Raw genomic sequence first — 23121 nt, 5'->3', positions numbered from 1 at the left:
CAGCCCAGGATAGCTGCTTGGCAGTGTCTGCAGAGATGCTGCTGAGTTTAAAATCAGAGCTGACTCCAGAGAAGGCAAAGAAACAAGCTGAACAGCAAACAGGGAGAGCAGTGAGAATTTGGCTGTGATGGGAGAAAATAATCATTACAATGTGATGAACATGATACACAAGGAAACTGAACCTTCAAGCCTTTGAGGCCTGGTTTTGTGGCAGCTCCAATTTAATTTCCTGGAGCTAATTGCAATGACACAGTTTACAAGCAGCTGCTTCTCACTGTGTGGCTCCAGGAATGACTGCAAAGATACCTAAATACAACATGATATTTAGCACAGTAGATGGTTTGTGAGATTTAGGATGGCAGGCTGAAAAGAAATAATCAAAATTCCAGAACTGTGGCTCCTATGAAAGCTGAAAAAGATGATGTCAGTAAATTATTCTTGAAGAAAAAAGAAAAAAGTACTAATGTCAGGAAGAATTTCAAAGATCACAGAGTTCCTCTTACTGGGAGCTGAGACTGATTGGAAAAAGAAAATTCCTGGAGCAACTAAAAGGAAGAAGCTGTATCATGAAAGGAAGGACAGTTCCTACAAAGTTGAGGCATGTATGCAGCCTGCCTAACAAGCTGGTACCCTGGCCAAATAATAAGCCAGTGTAGCAATGGCAGATGGGAATTCTGGGGTAGCTAGGAAAGTGAGAAGTGCTATGGGAGATCCAAAGATGGTGAAGGCTGGTGAAATGAGGACACCACAAGTCCCTAAATGCAGCTTCTGCCATCAGACTGTTGTGGAAGTGCCAGTAGAGAAGCTCTGACTGTTGCACTGGGAACAGCCAGCAACAACAGATGCTGGTGCTAGAGGTATATCAGAGGAATGGACCAAGAGACAACAGGCTGCAAAACACAGATGTAGTCAAGTGGAAGTTGTTTGCTCTGCTGTGCAAGTGGAGAAGCTCACATCAGCCTGGGGTGAGGACATTGTGCCCAGGAAGTTGTGGCATACAGCCTCCTGAAGGGGTATGTCATGGTTCGGTGTTTCTCATCCTGCTGCTGTCCCACACACTTAAGGTTGTCTTCAATTCCCACTGAAGACTGAGCACTCACAAAGATCAAGACTGCTGAAGAAGGTACATGCCTGCTGGTAGGACTTCCATTCCTCCAGTTCTGCTGTCAGGCACAGGGGTATGGGACATCCAAATAGACTCAGAGGTGCAGCATCACCTTTTTTTTATCTATCTCCTGTACTTGAGGCTGGAGGTCAGTAGCTAAGACAGACCTCCTCCCATCCCAACCTCAACATCCTAGAGGGAAGATGACTGTAGTTTAAGAACAAGTTGTCATAGGAGACTGTTTATTTTATTAAAGTTGTCTTTTCTGTCTTTAAAAAAAAAAGTTGTTGTTATATTAATTCATGTTTGCACTGGACCAAAACGGAACATTAGCGCTGGAGTGTCTCCCAGACATCCAACCTTCCCAAACTTGTCTTTTTCATAGGATTCAATGAGGTGGCAAGTGTGTGACTCTTTGCCTTAATTCACTTTTATTTGGTGCCTTGGGAAGTGAGCACATCAAACATGACAGAACTGGCACATCTCTCTTAATCTACTGGATTTATTCCATATTTTAAAAAATACAAACCAGTGTTATTGATTCCAAGGCATAACTGACAGAGAGCTCTCCAGGCTGGAATGTTTGTGCTTTACTATTTGAGCCTTTGAGGCACACACTCCAGTATGTAGAAGCAATATATTTAAACAAAGAATGTAAGTACACATTTATAATTAGCATATAATTGACATCTCTGGCCATAGAAGGAGCCATAGTGTGGAAGGTTGTGCTTTATATGTAGTAAAACATAAAAATTTATAGCATGTCTCACAGCAGATTATTAAGATTGCATAAACCTTATTTGTACAAATCAGATCAGTTATCACACTAAATCTAGTGGGAAAGCTCTGTTACACCCCACAAGCTATTTTGGTCTTGAAATTCAATTTTTTTTATCATACGAGTTTTGACAGAAAGCAAAATCCTTGGCAAAGACAACTTCAAAGCTGTGGGAGTCAGGTTTTAGTGTGGGTTGTCTCTGATGTCCTGAGCATGAATATCCCACCTTGTCTTACTTAATGGACTGACTGAGCAGAGACCAAACTCGCCAGGACCACGTGAGAGTGAGAATGGGAAGAGGGAAGACTTCTTTCCTTGTCAAGAGGGAAGAAGTCTTTAGCTCACACCAGTCTTTCTCATAAGGTGAAGGCAGTGGAAACCTGGGGAGTAAAGGTGAGCGATTGATTGATAATGAGAAAAATCCTGCTACTAGGTCTACACAAGCATAATACCCTGGGCTAATGTTAAATTTTTTATTTTCTGATAATTAGTCTATGTGCAAATTGGATAAGTAACTTACACAAAGTATCACTTGCAAACAAACACCAATTTGGGTCCATCTGTCTCCTCCACCTCTTTTTTCGTCAGAGCAAGTTCGTATTTCTTGTCCTTTAGCCCCACTGTCTCTCCAGCCTGTGCACTTGTAGGAACCCTGGCAAGTCGTCTGGCTTCTGTCTCACAACCCAGGGACCTGCTGCAGCTTTTCTTATCAGCTCTTCTGGCTGCAGTGTCCCTCCTGCGGCCCTGGGGCTCCGCAAAGGGTGGAGGAAAAATCCAGGGAGGATACCTACATGCAGACCTTCACCTTCCTAGGAGGAGAGTCAGCTATTTTCGCGGACTCTGCTAACATGTTTAAGTTGTTGAGCCTGCTGCTGTCTTCTAGACTGCTTAATATTTTGTTTAGAACTGAGGAGCTTGTAATATTTCTGTAAAGCTACATCGTGTGTGTGGCCATACAGATTTAAAAACTTCTGTACTTTAGTGATATAATAAATAATGCTATATTTTTATGATGAAACTTGCTGATTTATCTACTTACAAACATGCTTTCTGAAGGCATCCATGTGATGATTGTTTTTATCAGGCCTCCAGGGTCTGCTTATATGAAAAAAGTTGATTTTTATAAACTGAAAGAGGTGAAAAGACCATACACATAGTAGAGAGGGGGAAATGCACTCAGCAGGGACTGCTGTTGAGATCACAGAAAACTGGTTTCTTGAGCATTTGCAATACTTTACAATGCAATTAAAAAGTAAACTATTTTACTGAGATACAGTAAAATCTTACAATTTTCACATTTTTAACACCCAAGTAAAATGCATTCTAAACCACTTCAAGCTTTTTAATATCTTAAACAGCAGCTCTAGAAGCAATCAGTCTTTTTTAAATGGGAGAAGACACGGTCAACAGAAATTTAGTGTCTGGTGCTTGTAATGGATGGTGGAGAAATCCACTGCAGTAAAATGCTATATAAGCAGAGTGCACATTCTGGTAAAAAGCCTTTTAAAACTGCAGATATATTTTAAAATGGATCAAATATTTACATTTTATTAATATTTTACCAAAATATACAACCTTGTATTGATTAAATAGGTTAAATTCTTAACACTGATAGAACTGTAAAATAAATGCTTTTTGAAAAGTACCAGAAATGTGATCGTTCAAACGCCTTCTTGACCTAGTGCTAGTCAATGAATTTATCTGTTCTTTGCAAGAAACCAGTATATCATAACTGGTAAAGTTTACATGTCTAAACATTTGTAGACTGATAAATAATTTTTAAAAGCATTGATAAGTTATGTAAGCTGCATAAACTTAGTCTGTCAAACACATTGAAGATATAGGCAACCTATCTCAAAAAAGTGCATTCTGCAATTGTAAAGTTGGCAGCAGGTGTCTAAGGACAAAGCCAACCCCATGGTGAGATGTAGAAGCAGGGAAAGCCAGAAGGGCAGCCACAGTGTTGGCACCTGGTGGAGAGAAGATGTGTGAATAGAGCCCATGAGCAGTCTTGAAAATTATTTATTTGACATACAGTGTTTTCACAGAATCACAAAGTGGTTGAGGTTGGAAGGGACCTACAGAGGTCACCTAGTCCAACCCCTCTGCTCAAGCATGGCCACCTAGAGCCAGTTGCCCAGGATATGTTTTATTACATTTGCAGGTATTTCGGTTACAGTAGAGTGCTTGCTAGTAAAGTACAGGAAAACAATCATGACAAATGCTATGTAACCAGCTGCAGGCTAGATAGTTATGCATTTTTGGGCCTGGGTTATACACTTATATTGTAGATAAATATTGCTTGCTAATCTTTCTATTGCCTTTTTCTTTTTTCCTTTCAGTATGCCAATTGGCTTGTGTTCGCAACTTTTGAAACTGGCTCCTAGAATATTAACAAACTTAGTTGAATTTCTTAGGTTTCTGAGTGAGCCGTACGTGACAATTAAAATTTCATTATGGTTCTTGGTAAATGCTGGAAGAAGGATTTCACAATATTCTTCTGGTGCTGTCACAATCCCATGACATTATCCATTTTGGGTCCCCTGGGAGGAAGGTGGAAGCAGTGCTTACCACTGATCTATGTTATCATTAGGGCCACAGGTAGGACAAACCTGCAGGTGTATCAAAATGTGTGGCCTGTATCAAAAAAGTAGTGAAAACAAAAAATGAGCAAACAAAAATTGTATCAAAACATTTAATTTGGGCACTTTCAAAATAAAACCTTTTGGTCTTTTATTTCATAATGACATTTCCAGCACTGAACCAGTGAAGGTGCTCAAAAATGCAAGCAAAAGTTTGTTTCTTCCCAAGCTCCTTTTTTTTTTTTTTGATATATATAAACCTGTTCATTTTGCTTAAACAAAACTTGTCAGGCTTGGTCTGAAACTGTTTTTTTTTAGATGGGGGATGAATTCAGTCTGTGGAGAGAAGAGTCTTCTACACACATATCTCTATTTATGAAACATACTCATGAAAGAGAAAACCAAACAGCTTCTCTATTATGTGAGTAGAATGGCAGTCAAGCGTGGATGAAGCTGCAAGGACACAATGTGTGTGTCCACAGTCTACTGATTTCCAGAGTGCATCCTGCTCCCCTGTGTACATCTCTTTCAGCATCAGTTATCTTCCAGACTGGTCAACTCAAAGCATTTTTTGATCCAGCAAACCCAGCCATACAGGTTAGCAACATCCAGATCAACATTTTTCTCAGATTAAGAAAACTTGGGACAATGGGCACATTAACTGCTTTCTCCTTGCATTGCACACCGCAGAGATCTGTACAGTCTGGAGGTGAGAGAAGATCTTTAAAAATACTGTGGCTGTTGGAAGATGCTGTCCTACTGGGCAAGTTTCTAAATCTCGCTTTCTTCGAAGACTTCCTCAGTTGTCTCTCCAGTGGTGACTTCTTCACTACTGTCTGACATGCTTGTCCGTGGACAAGATGGGAGAGCACAGCCTGGCTCTGGGCTGAGATCTGTCCTCTGCTTCACTAGCACCTGCTGGAGCTGCATGCCCCAGGGCTCGCTTGCCTCCAGACATAAGTGGTGTTTACTGCCGAGGTGCTGTTTTTTTCGTTTCTGTGAACATTTCCTGAGGTATTTTATGTTTTCCCCAAGAAAGCAGAGTTTACAGCCAAAGGGGTCTGCCAGCAGGAAACGGGACCACTGCTTCTGGAGCTCTGCTTTCACCTGGGGGGAGAAGAAAACAGTCTGTCCACTGTGATGGCTTGTGACCACCCTGCAGTCCACTAACCCAAATGCTAGTTGTAAAATGAGAGGGACTGTGGAAGTGCTGAGCTTCCTGCCCTTTTGGGGTGCACCTTACACCTGGCAAGGTCCTTGTAGAGTAGAAACAGACTTGTTTTGTTTGCTAAGTCAATCTTAAGAGTCCACCCTCTTCACTCTAACTTAGGAAAGCTTTTCCTAGCTCCTGAATCTCTGATACACTGTGATCCTAATGCATGTGTGTGGGATGGCTCAGGGGACTTTCCTGTTTACAGCCTGATGAAGTGCGGAGGAGGAAAGCCCAAGGGCTGTGGAAATGAGGACGACGCAGCTTTGCTGGAGTGTTGTGCTTAGATATCTGATTTGTTTTGTTAAAGCTTTTTATCTGGCAGCCTTTCTTAAATCCTCAGCACTGAGTGTCCCACTGCAGGCATCACCCGAGCCAGTGCTGCAGATGGAGGGCAGGCTTGACGCCTGTGCAGAGAAGCGGGACATGCCCTTGCTCTAACCAGCAGGCCATTTGGCTTGAGAGCTCAGCTGGACCAGGAGGTAGAAGGCCAAAAGAGCAACTGTTAACTGCTGATGAGAGATGCTAGCAGTTCTGTGCCCTTCACAAATGTTAGACAAGTACTCTTGTATTGCAGGCAAGTGCCAGCTCTCTTTTTTTTATTTAAGTAGTTCTGAAATTGCTTCAGATTTCCTTGTTAAGTATTAGGAACATATGGCCTACCTTTTCTAGGAGAGATGGAGCCAGGCACTCTACAGAGGTGTTCGGTAGGGGCACAAGAAGCAGTGATCATAAATTGAAAAATTATTCCTTCTGAGTACAGTGAAGCACTGGAACAGAGGACCAGAGAGGTGGTGGAACCTCTGTCCTTAGGGAGGTTTCAAAGCTCAGCTGCACAAAACCCTGAGTAACTTAATCTCAATTCAGTCTTCACCCTATTGGGCAGGAGTTTACCTTGCGTAAAAGCCACCACTGAGCTGCCTAAATCCTGGCATGGAGCCAATTGAACCCTCAGCTGTCCCTTGAGGTGTAGCAGGAGACAACTTCCAGACAAGGAATCCCATCACATCAAGTTTAGGGATGTCATGAGCAGTGCATGCATGAAAGTATTTTTTCAACATGCTGCTGTCTATGATATTAAAGCACCCCAAATTTGGTCACTTCACGTGGACTTTAGGGGTAAACTAAGAGAGGATTTAGCCTGACCAAACATTAGCTCTGGGATTCCAGCTGATTAAAGGAGAGGGGTTTAGGTGGCTGACCGTAAGCCTCTACTGGTATTTCAGACACCCTAGGTTATCCATACCTCCACAGTGCTATAGCCACTCAGGCTTCAGTGGAAATACTTTGCATTTGAATTCCAAACCTGTGAGAGGTCTTGCTGTTCTCTTCATACAACACAATCATTTCAATTCAAAACAATGTACTCATGCTCTCAAATAAGCAGAGCTAGTCAGTGTGTACATCCTTCTTGGTGTCATTAATATACTTTACTAATCAACTAAAAACTTTTTTCATAGCATTGTCTCTTACCTCTCCATTAGCAAAGCAATACAAAACTGCTACAAAAAAACCCTGTAAGAGAAAGACAGTAAAATTTAGAGTGTACAGGAAATACCTGAAGTTTTAGTTTAAAGATGACATTAGTGTTAAAGCCAAAAGTACAAACAATGCTTCTTAATTTTCAAAAAGGAAACTAGTTGCCTGTATTATTATTGAAGTACATATTAACTTGTTTTCATATGGTGCCTTAGCAAATGTAGGGCACATTGCGTGCAGATGCTGAAAAGCAGAGACTATACAACCCAGTTTGATCTTCCATGTTGTCTTCATTTTGCTACCACACAATTTTTTTTTTCAAACTACTGCTGTTATACTGTGACTGCTGCTATTTCTAAACATGGTAAAACAAAAAAAAAAATGCAGCTTGGAATCTTCATACTATCCATGTGCTTGTTTCAATTTGTGAATGAGACTACTGAAAGGGTGTGAGAGAGATTACATTTGGGTGCTTTTAAAACTTAGTGATATATTAAGTTCTTAGTACTAGTTTAAGGCTCATCTGTATTAAGTGTTATGGCTATTTTGAATTGCTGTTTTTCCTTTGAAATTGATTTAAAGAAACACCTTTAAAAAACCCCTAAATCCTACCAACACAACCTTTTTTAAACCAACCCCAAAATTACTCTTTCAATTTTCCTCCTCTCTGTCTGTATTTGATCTCCGATCAAAACCGCTATATGCATGCATCTCTCAACCTAACTGTCTGGCACAGATATACAGATTTATTACCATTCAGGAAAAATGTGCTGCTTTTGGTATGTCTAAAGACATCTATGACACAAGTTTTGATGAAGAGAATAAATACTATTGACTATCTGTCCCAAGGCAATGTTCATATCCCAAAGTAAAAAGGTCTCATAACCATATATAATACAACTGACATCATTCAATTGTTTTCACACTCATACTTTTCCAGAAATGTTTCTGTTTTTCTCAGACAAAAGCTTATAAAGAACTTCACGCAAACAGCAGCTTCAATATTTTTTGTTATATCTAGCATAAAACAACTGTTAATTTTCTAGCAATCCTGAAAGGTTTGGAGCTGTTAATTCCTTAAGCATATGTGCAGTAAGTATGAAAAAGAACAGTTTATCTGCCACACCAGTGGAAATAGGGGCAGGAGAAACAGCAATCAATCACAATTGTTTTTGCCATGTATTTTATTTCTACTATATTTCATGCTTCACCTGGGTTATGGTAGCAAGATATAGGTAATTTTGACATGTCATTTATCAATGTAACTTTTGAACAATTGTCTGCATCTGAATTATTTCACAGAAATATTCAAAACAAACAAACAAACAAACAAATAAATTATTGTGGTCATTAGAGTTTATAATAGATGATATTTTACTATGGGGATAAATTTTAGAATATTAGTTATAGAAGACTCCATGGAGAGAGGTTCTGATGGATAAATAAAAATTTAATAGCTTAAAAAGCAGCTTTTTATGCAGAACTGCTTCTGCACCTGGAGTTAGTTCTCTTTTTTTTGGGTAGAAAGTCCATGAAAATGTCTCTACTGGATGGGTTTTTCTGTCTTCTGAGCATGAGCTCTAAATTTGGCCTCACAGGCATCACAAGCAGAAACAGGATCTAAACTACATGGTGCTGTGAAGTCCTGTGGCTGCTAAGCCTGATGATACCCACTGCCAGAAATGTAGAAACTCACCAGCTTAGGAGAGGACTTTGTGAATACTAGTGGCACCTCTGTGTTGAATGTAAGTTTGTAAATCCCTATGTGAATTTAGTTCATTGCTGTTGCAAGATCAGAACATGCAGTGACAGGCAGAAACACTGTAAAATTATACCAGAAGGTGGAAAATTCAGTTGATTACTCATGTTTGATGTTCATTTTATATTCCGAGTTCTTTAATACTTCCTCATACTCATTTTTTTTGCAATACATGGAACTTCATACTTAGAAATCTTTCCCATATGCCATGACTTCTAAGGCATACATTTTTAAAATGATCACAGTGTGAGGGAAAAAGAAGAATCAGAAATTCAGAAGGAATGTTCCTTAGCATAATAACCAACAGGAAAAGATAGATGCATGTGTAAGCCTCACAGTTGTTCTTCAGTTATATTGACAATGGCAACATGATAAATTACTCATTAAATAACTGGGTTTTATCTACCAGAAATCAGTATTTTTTCCTGTGGCTAACAGTTCACATGTACCAGTGAGCCAAGATGTTTAGATTGCTCCACTTTCTAAAGCAAAGCAGCATCACATTTACAGCAGAACTTGTATTTAGAATTTAATATTGTGCTCCTTGAAAATGTTTGAGTTAAAACCTCCAGATGAGATCCCAGAGGTAATTGTTTTTCTTTAACAAAACAGTTTAACTGCTTTTTAAAACTACTGAGAAGATTTACAGACTAAACAAGTGTAATTGTGTACAGTTTATGTGCTTTTTTGCTAATCCCTTCACAAATAATGCTGTAGCTAAAAAGAGAATCTGCAATAAACACTGTCTAAGATCTTTGGGTATTTTGAAAATAAGTTTTACTTCTAAAGCATGCCGTGTAGCTGAGTATGTGCATGTTCCTCTAAAAGGAATGAAGTTTGTGTTTCCTAGCCAGGATGAGTAAGCTATCTTCTATATCAGATTTCTTTGTACAAGCCAGGAAATAAAATTTTCACTTAAAATGATTCTGTTTCTTAAAATAATATCTAGTCACTGCAACCTCTCCAAGTAAGGATATGCATAACTGAGGAACATGTACTTCAACACCATGTCAGCAGGCTGCCTTAGGGTGGTGGCCCTGCATGAACTCCTGCCTGCCTGGACATTTTTCCCCTCAAGCTGTAGTGGAAATTTTTCATTAGACCCTCAATAACAGTGTCAAAGCACTGACGTATACATACGCCAGAGCACTAGTGCATATATACAGGTTAAAGAAAAGGATCACCATAAATTGTGGGAAAAGTGCAATAATGCTTTGATGACTTTATGTCTCAGACTGTAGAAGAGGGCAGACGTATGTCAAAGTAGTGAGCTAGTGAGTAGTAAGGACTTCTAGCCTGAGATATTGCTGGCTAGCTCTTTAAAGAAAGGAGACCTGGAAACTTCTGTCCTGTCTCACCAAGAAGTCAGGGCAGGAAGATAAAGGACACCTTTGCTAAGCAGGTAGTTTAACAGGAGTAGTATCTGAAAAAGCTGTTACTCGGTAACTCTGCAGAACACATATTGAAGCAGACAGCAGTGCTTTGTGCCTGTAGAGTGACTGGCGTGTCCAGTTCTTAGCCTTTATAAACCCGAGAGTAAATAGTTACAGTGAAACACATGCATACTTGTGCATAAGCAGCTATCTGAGAATAACCATTTAGTTTCAGTAACAGTTTGCTGTGGAATTTGGGCTATTTAGGACTGACCATTGTAATGGAGTGTGGCTCCTTCACACCTTCATGCTTGCAGCCAAGATACAAGGGTGCAGAGCTGCCAGAGCTACACTCATTCCTTTGCTACCTCAAGTTTCTGCTACTTACATGCTACCAAGGCAGGGTGAGTGAAGGGGAGTCAAGTACATAAACATGTATTTGACCCTCTAAAACACTCTACTGACTGTATAGGTGAGAAACTTCTTTTCCACCTGCAGATGTTAGTCCGTCTATCTGTTCCACCCATGTGAGTGCTCTAATAAATGTTCTCTTAGCTCTAGAAATTTGTTCATGAGTACAGTACTCTTTGTGAGTGTACATATAGAAGGCCATAGTGACACTTTGCATATATGGTGAATGAACATGTCCTTTAGGGAAATGGAGAACAAACTTTGGATGAGGACAGACATTCTCATCATTATGATTTTTTGGGGGTAGAAAATCTAGATACACAGACATTTCAAACGGATTCTTGAAGGAACGAACCTAATTTGTTATTCTTTCACCTGAAGAATTGTTGGTACTTCCTGAACTGCCTAGTTCTTTCAGAAGACAGCAAGGAAGTTCTTTCTCTACTCATAAAAGTTAAAGTGCTACCTGATTTACCTTGTATACCTTCTGAGAGATCTGAATATATAGCAACTCCAGAAAAAACAAACTGTCTTAAAATCTTAGTTAGAATTTATTTGTGGCATGCATTAAGGACATGAACTTTATGTAGTCTCCTTTTATAGCTTTTTGTAACTAAAATGGGAAGAGTTCTCTTGTTGGTCGAGCTCAATCAAGGTGATTACCAGGAGGAAAAACAGCTCCCTGTAGAGATATGGGAGTAGATATGAGACACAGGTTTACAGGTGTTGATCTTGCCAGACTTAAATCTCAGGAAACATGGGAGGAAAATGTAAAGGTGATCTTTTTATTGCTGGAAGAAAATACCACGAGTCCTTTAACCAGTAGGAACACAGCAAATATAATCATTTCACAGAATCGCACTGAAAAAATGAGTCCAGAACCAACTCTCTCCTCAGTGTGACTGCAAAGTCAACAGACCACATGAAACTCGCTTTAAAAAAAAAGCTGTCCAGTGATTTTTAGGAATCAACTTATGTGAAACATGTATTTTAAATAGACCACTTTACTCCTGTTTTTCAGAATAGGGGTCTGTGATGAACTGCCACCCATTACCAGAGAACACAGGACACACTGTTTCTGAATATGTCAGACTCCTTTTTTGGTCTTTGGGACTACCATATTTTGAATATGCAGCTTGTGAAATTTTTTTTCTTGTCACTGTAATAGTGTGTTTAGAGACATAATAGGTTAGAGCATAATATTAAATAAGAATACTGTATATCTGTGGTATCTATAGGTGAGCAACATATATATATGGATCTATGACCCCTAAAAACTGTACTTGCAAGACAGTACTTACGTGAAATGAGCTCATTGTCAGCTGAATGAAAAGTCTTATATGTCTTGAAAGTCCTTCTACCTGTTCATCAGTGATGAAGGTAAATACAAATTCATGGATCCCCAACAATGGAATCAGCACAAGTGTAGATCTTGCCAATCTTGAAAAGAAAATGTTTGATTATAGCATTTTTTCAACATCCTTGGTGCAAAAATAAAAAATTCAGCTACAGAGAAATGATTCCAGAAATATTCCCTCAATATTCTGACTCTGGAATGGTATTAGTAATTTTGTGATTTTGAGGACAAATTCCCAGATACGAATTTTGGCACACGCTATCAGAAAAGTCTGTACAGGAGGGAATCTTGGCTTTGGGTTTAAGGAGAAAAGTGAGGGACAAGAAATCGAACAGGAAGGCCACTATCACCACACTTATGCTGCTAGGTAACAGAAAAATATTTACATAGCTAAATACGAGTGATTTCTTAACAGGGTTCTTAAACCTTCCTATCATTGCTGAAAACTCTATGTAGCTGCATAGAAAGTTTCTGTGGTGCTGTCGGCAGTTTTCTACTTTTTAAAAAATGCAACCAGAATAATTTTTATGGAAGAGGATATTTTTTAACAAGTCTGGGAACATGTTTGCATGGATGAAAGAAGAGATCTCGAAAGAAAGTGAGTTCTGAGGAAGACATACAATGTAAGGAATAGCTTGAATCTTTGAAGGTTTAGCAAAATTATAAGCAGTAGGAAAGAGAATATAACACAAAACATTAGGCAATGTTAAATACAGGCACTGCTGTCTGTGACTGTCATCACAACAATCTTCCTGTAGCAATCTGGAGAATATAGCTGAGATCTTTTGGATCTTGAATGTTGAAGGAAAATGGAAATATGCTTCTTGTTAGGGATTTAATACTGGAATTTAATAGAAGTTAGTAGTGGAATTTCCATTTTCTGTCCCCCTTCCCAGTCCTGTTAGACAATAAAATAACTCATCTTAGTAACGCAGGACTGTAGTAGCAGACAGATTCACAACGCTTTGATTAAAGACACTAAGAACTGGAAAGAACTGGGATGTGGAAAGCAGCTAACAAATCCTCAGGTTTCCATTGATTTAAGTGCAGTTTTCACTGCACCCTTAGTTCCTTGCAGAGCAGCCTGCCCTTGCTGTTTCCACAAAGTGGGAAGATGTTTGTGCAAAGGCCAACTCCAGGACTTTATGCAAGACATGATGTCCCCTTGAGACTCTGGCCAAGAGAGCCCACACCAGGGCCTGCAAGAGCGCAGGCAAAGGATAATGTTCTCATTTGAGTTTACAAGAAGACCCGTGTCTGTGTCTGTGAAAAAAAGGTAGATCAGAAATGCTAATGTCACTTAGGAACGTGCCACAAATCTTCTACATCCCCTTTTCTTTTGAGGACCTTTTGTCACACTCAAGGAAAAAATGTGTCACAGCAGTAGAGGCCACGGGTGTACAGTGTGGATACCTGAGAGCAGAGATCTTACTGCATTGTAAATTCCTTGAGAAAATGCCCATAACACTCAGCACACAGGTGCTGACCTGCCTTTACCTCTGAGATAAGAAAATGTGGAGCTGTTGCCCCAGATGTCTTTCCTGTGTCATACTCTGAATATCTGTTACACTTGGTGGTGGTAGGTAAATGTATAATCTGCAAGGGTAAACTGGCAACCTTCTGATGTTTTGAGAAAAAAAAAAGAGGGCTAGGACATCTTCATTATTTATTACATACCTGTATTTGTAGTCATGAAAGCTCATTTGCTGAGCTTTTAGTTTGGCAATCAGCATCCTGAGAATTTTTAAGAAGATGCCAAAGTTAACCTTGAAAGAAAATACATATGGGTTACTTACAACAAATGCTATAACACCACTCATATAGCAATTAAAGAAATGTAAAATTGATATTAAGCACTTGTAAAACCTATCACCAAATAACCAAAATACAGTTGTGATCAGACTGGAACAGAAGACGGTTATTACGGCAGTTGCAGCAGAGAGCACAGAGCAGCAGTGACAGACTCTGCTGGTATCGGCTCTCTCCAAATGAGGCAGTTAACAGCGTTTATATACCTTTAGGTCATACATCAAACCATGACAGGTAAGCAGGATGTGGTAAAAAAACAGCAGTGCTTGCAATTCTTCAGATAAAGAAGCTCTAGACAGCCAGACAAGGAAGCCCTGGGCATTCTTTTAGGAATAATTCACTCCTTTGTTAATTAAATTGTGCTCACTTGGCCAAGACCACTCTGCAAATATTTCTTTTCTAATGAGGCCTGCAAATGTCTATGAGGTGTTAACTATTTAATTTCCACAGACCAAAAGCCCTATGCAAAAAAGTTATTAAGGTTGCAAAGTTGAGAAATTTAGCATTGCCTTATTCAGCCTGGTTTATGTATATGTTATGATACATGATTTTCCAGTACAAAATTACATTTTAATTTTAACACAGAACCCTGCTTCCTCATTTTGGGGATGGAAAATGATTCAGGACTACTTTTCTTGTCTTCTTTTGATGTGTAAGTATTACTGCTGGAACCCTAGTTCTTATTCTGTGTAAAGAATCGAACACTTTTCATGCTGTTCTCCCCAAATGTGCACAGATGTATCTTTAAAACAGCACAAGGTGATAAGTGGATATTATTCCCTCTAAAAAAAAACCTGAACAACTAAAGCATAAATAGATGGAGGTCCAAAGTGTAAGATCTCGTCAGTTAGAGGTGCTTTGGTTTGATTTTGCAGAGCAATTAGCACCAACATTATGTTACTGAGAGTATCATACTTGTTACTTTAGCTGCAACTGGAAGTGCTCAACCCTTACCTCATTGGCATTAAAAAGCAAAAACCAGAAATTAGTAACCAGTTGTGATATTTTGCCTAGCATTGTGTATGAATTTGGGGACAGAGACAGAGTTTGAAAGCAATTTTCTGAGGCAGCATTGAACTACCTTAAGCTCAGGATTATCCTTTTTCCTCATCCTTTTCCTCTTGTCATTCACACATCTCTGTTACTCAAGTGCAAGTCTTGCAGACTGTCCTCTCCTGTTCTGTTCTGCAGCAATAATTAATCTTGTGGACATCTCTTTGGACAAGTTAAGGGAGATATAGCTATGGACATGTACAAGAGGGGGTGAGTTACCTTTAAATGGATGACTACTTCTGGTCTTGCCTAACTTTTAGAATTTGACTTCTCCTTTTATTATATTTTTTTGTTTTTTACAAATACAAAGAATTAATCATAGTCAACACTGCAAGGTTCTTCAAAAGTAAAGCTAGGAAGCATTTTCTATCCAAAATTACTTCTGTCTGAAAAATGTTATTTATTCTAAAAATGGTTTTCCATTATGAACTTCTGCTTTTCACAGAACACATTAAAATTTAATTGAAAATGACTGCCATAAGATTGAAATATTTTTACTCTCAATGTTTCATAGAAAAGAGAGAATTTACACCACAACATGGAAGCAAAATCACAAAATCACAGAATGGTTAAAGTTGGAAGGACCTTTGGTGGTCACCTTGTCAAACTCTCCTGCTCAAGCAGGGCCACCTAGAGTAGGTTTCCCAGGACCATGTCCAGATGGCTTTTGAATATCTCCAAGGATGGACACTCCACAACCTCTCCAGACAACCTGTGCCAGTGCTCGGTTACTCTCATAGTGAAAAAGCATTTCCTGATATTCAGAGGAAACCTCTTCTTTCAGTTTGTGCCCATTGTCTCTGGTCCTGTCACTGGGCACCACTGAGAAGAGCCTGATTCTGTCCTCTTTGCACTCTCCCTTCAAGTATTTATATACATTGATGAGATCCCCCTGAGCCTTCTCCAGGCTGAATACTCCCGGCTCTCTCAGCCCTTTGCTGGTCTCTCCACAGTACATCCATGTCTCTCTTGTACTGTGAAGAGACCAGAACTGGTCACAGCACTCTAAGTGTGGCCTAACCAGTGCTGAACAGAAGGGAAGGATCACCTTCCTTGACCTGCTGGCAATGCTTTACATAAGGCAACCCAGGATATCATTCACCTTCTTTGCCCCACAAGGGCATGTTGCTGGTTCATGGCCAGCTTGGTGTCTGCCAGGACCCTCCAGGTCCTTTTCTGAAAAGAAGCTTTCCAGCTGGGCAGACCTCAGCATATACTGGTGCCTGGGGTTGTACCTCCTCAGCTGCAGGACATTGCACTGCTCCATGTTGAACTTCATGAGGTTTCTGTGAGCACATTTCTCCAGCCTGGAAAGGTCCCTCCGGATGGCAGCACAGTCCTCTGGCATCTCAGAAACTCCTTCCAGTTTGGTGTCATCTGCAAACTTGCTGAGGGTGCACTCTGCCCCATTGTCTGGATCATCAATGAAGATGTTAAATAGGATTGGACCCAGTACTGAGTAAACTGTTAGTTACTAGCCTCCAGTTAGACTTCGTGCCACCTTCTGGGCCTGGCCATTCAGCCAGTTTTCAATCCACCTCACTGTCTGCTCATCCAACCCATACATTGAATTGGTCGTTACAATGGATATGTCATGATCCCTATATCAGAGCTTTTGAAGGTCTAAGCAGGGTGATCCTATCACAAGTATTGATATTATGAAAATTATTTACCACCCCACATTAAAAATATAAAACTATTTAGTAGCAATGTGGGACTACAGCTAAAAACAGTCATTTCAATGTAAAATCTAAAATGCAAGCTATGTGCAAGAATGATAATACTTTATTTATTACCTAATGTGGGACAAAGAAACAAAAATGGCACATGGTGTTTTTAAGATCAGTGTTAAGAACTACACCCATCATAGTCTCTTCCAGTTCTCCACCACTAAACTCAGATAATTACTTTCTTTTTGATGTACTCTGAAATTTCTGGATGGCAGTAATATGTATATAGAATCACAGAATGGTTAGGATTGGAAGGGACCTCTGGAGATCATCTATTCCAATCCCCTGCCAAAGCCGGTTCCCCTAGAGTGCATTGCACAGAGTCGCATCCAGGAGGGTCTTTAATATCTCCAGAGAAGGAGACTCCCCACCCTCCCTGGGCAGCCTGTTCCAGGGCTCTGGCACCCTCAAAGGAAAGAATATTTTCTCATATTTAGATGAAACTTCCCATGTTTCAGTTTGTGCCCATTGCCTCTTGTCCTGTCACTGGATACCACTGAGAATAGTCTAGCCTCATCCTCTTGACACCCACCCCTAAGGTATTTGTAAGTATTGATAAGATCCCCCCTCAGTCTTCTCCAGGCTAAAAAGACCCAGCTCCCTTAGCCTCTTCTCGTAAGAGAGATGCTCCAGTCCTTTGATCATCTTTGTAGCCCTCCAAAGGACTCTTTCCAGTAGTTCCTTATCTTTCTTGAACTGGAGGGCCCAGAACTGGACACAGTGCTCCACATGTGGCCTCACTAGGGTAGTGTAGAGAGGGAGGATAACTTCCTTTGACCTGCTGGCCACACTCTTCCTAATACATCGCAGGACACCATTGGCCTTCCTGGCCCCAAGGGCTGGCTCATGGGGAACCTGTTGTCCACCAGAACTCCCAGGTCCTTCTCTGCAGAGCTGCTTTCCAGCAGGTCAACCCCCAACCTGTACTGGTGCATGGGATTATTCCTCCTTAGGTGCAGGACCCTACACTTGCCTTTGTTGAGCTTCATTAGGTTCCTCTCTGCCCAACTCTCCAGCCTGACCACGTCTCGCTGAATGGCAGCACAGCCTTCTGGTGTATTGGCCACTCCTCAAAGTTTTGTGTCATCAGCGAGGTACCACCATTCTTTTCCAGGCTGACTATACATAAATAGAGCTGCTCAGGAAATAGCAACATATGAGCTATCATGGTGCTTTCCCCAAGATTCTTTAGATTTTATTTTAAACAAAACAGGACTGTGGAATAAGGTCCAGGAAGAAGAAAAAAAAAAAGGAAATACGAACTTTGCATTTCTGACATTTCACAAGAAAAAGGTTAGGAGCTTTTGTCCTGTACAGCAGTTTATGCCCTATGAGGACAAGGTCCATCTGCAGTACCTGGCTGTTATAATTCATGCACAACCATCATTAGGTTGTGCTGACACTCATGTTGCCAGTGGATTTTAGATAAGTTTACTGAATTATATTCAAGAACAGAATATTGCGAACATCCTGTCTGGTTATTACATGATCTGGCTCTGGGTTTCTAACCCCTTCATTTCTGACCACTATTTATTTCTCTTGCCTCCACGCTGTGTCTGTTCCTGTATCCAATTTATCTTGCTGACCATCCTCTTAGTTCCTCTTCACCACTCTTTACTCCTTCTTCTTCCCCACTTCTAGTCACATTTGACGTTCTGTTTTCCTGCAATCTGATATCATCCCTTTTGCTTAACCTTTCAGTTTTAGTTCTCATTGATTCCTTCCCTGCCTCTCCCATGGTATCAGCAGTGGAGTGATGCCAATGCTGATCAAGCCACAGAAGGAATCTCACCATGTTCAGCTCCACTGCTGGCCACCACCATGTACACTGGCAAATTGGATTCTGTGATATCAGGTCTGCACATATAATTTCTGTTTACCTTAGAAGTACTTTCCAAGTAAAGGTCACTTAGTGATTCTGAGAAACAATCACAGACAGAATGTCTTGCAACCTAAGAGCAACAGGATGTCTTAGTGACATTTTTTCAGAAAGTGTATGGTTCCTTCTAAAATGAGCACTGGTATCAAAATACACAGGTAAGAAGCAATGGGTGAGGATATGTGAGTTCCTTCAACACTTCAAGGACTCAATACTACAAGACTCAACAGACAGGCTATTAGGTTTAAGAACGTAATCCCAGGAAGAATCTGAGCCTGGTCCTCTATACATATTGCTGGGAGGTGAAACAGCTCCAACTGTCCTCTAGATGCTTCTTGTTATTCTGTGGAAAGAAGTCCATAAAGTCTAACAGATAATGCTGTATCTTTCACACTTTTTCTGTATTCTCTAATACTTAGTGGCTATAAGCTCTGGTAATGATCACTGGCTACATGCTCAGAGTAAATTAAACTGCTGGGGCTACCTGAATCTCTGAAAGAGCACCAAGGCAGAAGATCCCAAAATGTAATACAAAAAAGCAGGGATTAAAAATTATGATAGAGGAATAACATATATGTGTATCTATTTACATATAAATCTAAGATGACCTCTCTTTTTGCCAACTTTAGTTAGAGGGATTTTTGAACAAAAGTTTATCCCTCCTGTCACTTTATGTCTTGATATTTCTGTATTGGTCTGTAGTAGGAAACTATATCGCATTTGTTCCAAAATAACAAAGGACAAAAGTGGCACTAATTACAATAGAAAATGAAGGAAAAAAAACCCAGGAAAAAGTATTTTCCCCTAGTTTTGGGTGATGATGACAGGAGCTATCTTTAGAAACTTCTTTGCATCTACTCCAAACTTTATATATTGTAGCTCTGGTCTATTTTGTACCATCCTTTTGCAGTACTCTCCTGGCCCCGTATGCCCCCATTGTTATTGCTACTGGAGACACCAATTGGATTGCTTCTTAGCTTTCTCTTCTTAAGTCTGAATAAACCCAGTTCTCTCATCCTCTTCTTGTGCATCATGTGCTACAGGCTCCAATAGCCTTCATGGCCTTTGCTGGACTGTTTCCAGTATGTTAATGTCATATATAGTATTCCAGATGGGCTCTCACAAAGGCTGAACAGAGAGGAATAATCACTTCCTCCAACGTGCTCTGTTCTTGATGCAACATGCAATCTTGACATTACTTCTGTTGCTAAAAACAGTGGTTCACACCCTTAGTTCTTTGCACTGATTTACAACAGCAAAGATAATGCCTTGTTGGGTCACTGGCTAAAAGGAAATTGTGCAGAAACAGATGAATTAAAAGGTATTTTTAAATTACTGATTGTCTCCATCCAAGTACTAGTCTTCAAATTACTTTGGAATGCATTCCTGCCTCTTAGGTCTGTTTAATTTCCTGTTATTCAGGGGACTTGCTCTGGGTTGAGCATACTAACATCAGTGAACTTAATATTCTTACAACAAAAGCAAAACACTTGATGTCTTTGATGTAACAAAAATGCTATTATTTGTTTCTGCTGGTTGTGTTCTACTGGCTGTGTATTTTCTGCTCAGGCTCTCAAAAAGTAAACTGATGATTGAGTCTTCTTTCAAAATTAGACATATCCAGGAAGAACTTAGTTCAGATTCCCTCAGGTCTGGACTTTGTCCATCTTGACCTTTCCTTCAGTTTTGGGACAGTTTCAGTCTTTCTTAATGCTCTCCTTTGGCTTTTGCCTCCTCTTACCTCTCAAACTTTTTTGCTTTCTTTTCTGGCTCTTCTCTCCACTGCAATTTTTTTTTTTTGATACAGAGTCCTCCATTGTCCTTCTAATTATTTACTTCTTTTGATGGCTACTAAGCGTGTTTCTCTGGTTGTCACGGTTTAAAGCTGGGCCAGCTATTAAACCTGTGGCAGATGCCCTCTGTTATCCCCCCCCCTCCCCCCAAAGGGAAAGGGAAAGGGAAAAGGGAGAGAGACTTCTGGGTTGGAAAGTTAAAACAGTTTTAATAAACTATAATAATGAAAAAGAATATAATAATAATAATAGAGATAATCAAATATATACAAATATATATACAAAACCAAGATTGAGCTCCCCTGAAGTCAGCCACGTCACCACCGGCACTGCAGGGCAGGCTCCGGGAAGGCCCAGGCTGGGCCTAGCAACAGTTGAGAGCTGGATTCAGGGATGCACAGATCGGGATCGGGGGCAGCAGGAAAACAGACGGAGTCCTCCTTGGACACCGGCCATGGCAGAAAGAGAGCGAGACCCTCGTGATCCCCCCCCTTTATACCGAGAATGACATGTGTGGGATGGAATACCCTCGTTGGTCAATTTTGGGTCACCTGCCCTGTCTGCTCCCCCCTGCAGCTGCAACCCCCCTTCGGCTCTTCACTTGTAAGCAGTGAGGAATTCAGCAGTGACCTTGGTTTCTCTAAGAATAAGTACAGCAAGAGCCTTACTGCACAACATCCCTACCGGTGCCTCAGCGATAACTACAAACTTCGGGCGTTAACAGTCCTGGAGGCAGACACTGTCTGCAAACATGCAGTTAGTTTCAGAAAGTGCAGTTACTTAGAGGAGACTTAGCTGAAAGCAAAAATCACTGAAAGGAAAATCAGCCTGGTTTAGGCCAAACCAGGACACTGGTTCACAGCTCAGTCACAGCTATGCCCACTTTCTCTCTCACACAGTTCTCTCCAACTCAGCAGCAGGAAAACAAAGTCCATTATTTCTTCTCTAAAGTTTTAATTTCCACATCTTTTCTCCAGTGTGACAGAAACCAATACCCTCCTTTCCAGCTGATGCATTGAATGCATCAGTTCCTCAATATTACACTTTGAGCAGTCCTTCTTTTACTCCCTGTACACATTTGCATGAGTAAAGTACATCTCTTCCCTGCAATATTTGCTATCTGTCTAGCTAACCAAATCACCAATTCCTCTAATCCTTTTATGCTTCACTGACTGTGTGAGACTATAAGGTATTCTGGACACATGCCATAGTCCCACCTATCAAAATTCTGTGTTCATAATCATGTCCTCATGAGTTGTTTTGATCATGCTATTTCCATCTCTTCATTATCACCACATTTCAGGTGTACACTTTTTTGCATTTGTTTAAGAAAAAAATTAATAACTCAGTCTTGTCATGATATGCTGCTTTTTTTTTTTTCATGAGGTGAATGCTTTGTCCCCATGACCATCAGTACTTCTGTTGCTACTTCTCTGCATCCTTATTATCATAAGATCTTCCTCTACAGAGAATTTGGAGCTTTCTAGTGGTGCTCACCACATAGTATCACTCTCCTAAGTAACCTGCTCACTGAGAAAATGAGGGTAAAAATACGAGAAGTAAAAAAGATGAGAGACAAAAGGCTCCATCTTTGATACAGAAGGAGCTATGCAGCATTCACTGCACAGATAAACAGCAGTGTTTTGAGAGTTTGACATTGAAATCTTTGTTGTTTGTAGATAGACAGAAAAGAAGCTGTGCCCATCCAGCCGCAGTAAGAAACCTCCTTTACAATTTTTTCTGTCTCATCTTTTCTAATCCAAGAATTGGATTATACTTGGAGAAAGGCTCACAAAAGATAGTCATGCTTGTACATGATATTAGGAGCAGATGAAATAATTCTTACTGCAATGGAAAACAACATTGGTCCTCGGATGATCCACCAGATTCCCATGTGTTCATTTGTTCCCCAACACCTGAAGAATAATTTAAAGAATAATTAGATTATTTTTATAGAAAAAAATTAGAAAGCTTACATAACCTATGTATATATTTCAAAAGGAAGTTGACAAAGTTCAACTTTTTCAGGTGGCATTCCAGAGAAATGGAATAAAACTAGGAAGAGTCTCCCAACAGTTGTATTTATTTTGAAGATCTTTCCACCAGAATGTTGAGAGAGGTTTCCCTAGACTACAAACTTCAGAACTATCTAGCAAAATCAGTCTTTGGATCCATATAACAACTGTACATGGCACCAAACCTTCATAATGGAATTCATCATACTCAAATTTATCCATCTGAAACTGGAAACTGTAAATGGGTAAACTATGAATTGTGACCATGGTTCTCAACCTGCTAAAAAGTATGCATACTGTTTCCTTGAAGCTGTCTCCTTTTCTCCTGCTCCAACCTTCTAATTCCTATGCACGTGTTCCCTCTTGCTAATTAGCCTGAAAATCTGTAGGATCTTGGCTTGTCATTTACAGTCTGTATAATGTCAGACTCTATGACACTGCAATTGTGATTTGGTTCCTGATGTTGTTACTTAATAACTATATTGGTGTTCCAAACAAAACTCTCTAGGAACCATGTGCAAAAAAGGGGAACAAAAGAAATCATACATGAACCCCAAAGTCTATGTGTTGCCATTATCAGCATCATTGAAGACCAGAAGACTGGAAAACTGATGCTTACTAGTGCAAGTTATTCTTACTGGTTCATTCACTGAATACTGAACACATTCATGTAATATCAGCTTTTACTGAGTATCAGTTTTTGTCATTATCCTCCATAACAAATATTGTTTTTCAAAATGGCAGTGAACACTGATTAAACTCAAAGTGTAGATAGTCTCCAAGGAAAA

At 40.0% G+C, this 23121-nt stretch overlaps 1 protein-coding gene across 1 annotated transcript in view; it reads right to left on the bottom strand.

The window, feature by feature from the left end:
• Positions 1-5236: 5236 nt before the first annotated feature.
• GLP2R (glucagon like peptide 2 receptor) overlaps positions 5237-23121 on the bottom strand; it is a 44391-nt gene continuing 26506 nt past the window's right edge. Inside the window, exons 9-13 of the mRNA XM_068413416.1 lie at positions 22165-22234; positions 13732-13820; positions 11999-12137; positions 7149-7190; positions 5237-5572 (exon numbers count right to left, since the gene is read on the bottom strand). Coding sequence (XP_068269517.1) covers positions 5237-5572; positions 7149-7190; positions 11999-12137; positions 13732-13820; positions 22165-22234 — 676 coding nt within the window. The remainder of the gene's footprint in view (positions 5573-7148; positions 7191-11998; positions 12138-13731; positions 13821-22164; positions 22235-23121) is intronic.

The sequence above is a fragment of the Nyctibius grandis genome, chromosome 15 (assembly GCF_013368605.1).
Source record: "Nyctibius grandis isolate bNycGra1 chromosome 15, bNycGra1.pri, whole genome shotgun sequence".
Classification (NCBI taxonomy): Eukaryota; Metazoa; Chordata; class Aves; order Nyctibiiformes; family Nyctibiidae; genus Nyctibius; species Nyctibius grandis.
This window is presented reverse-complemented; position numbering and strand designations above follow the sequence as displayed.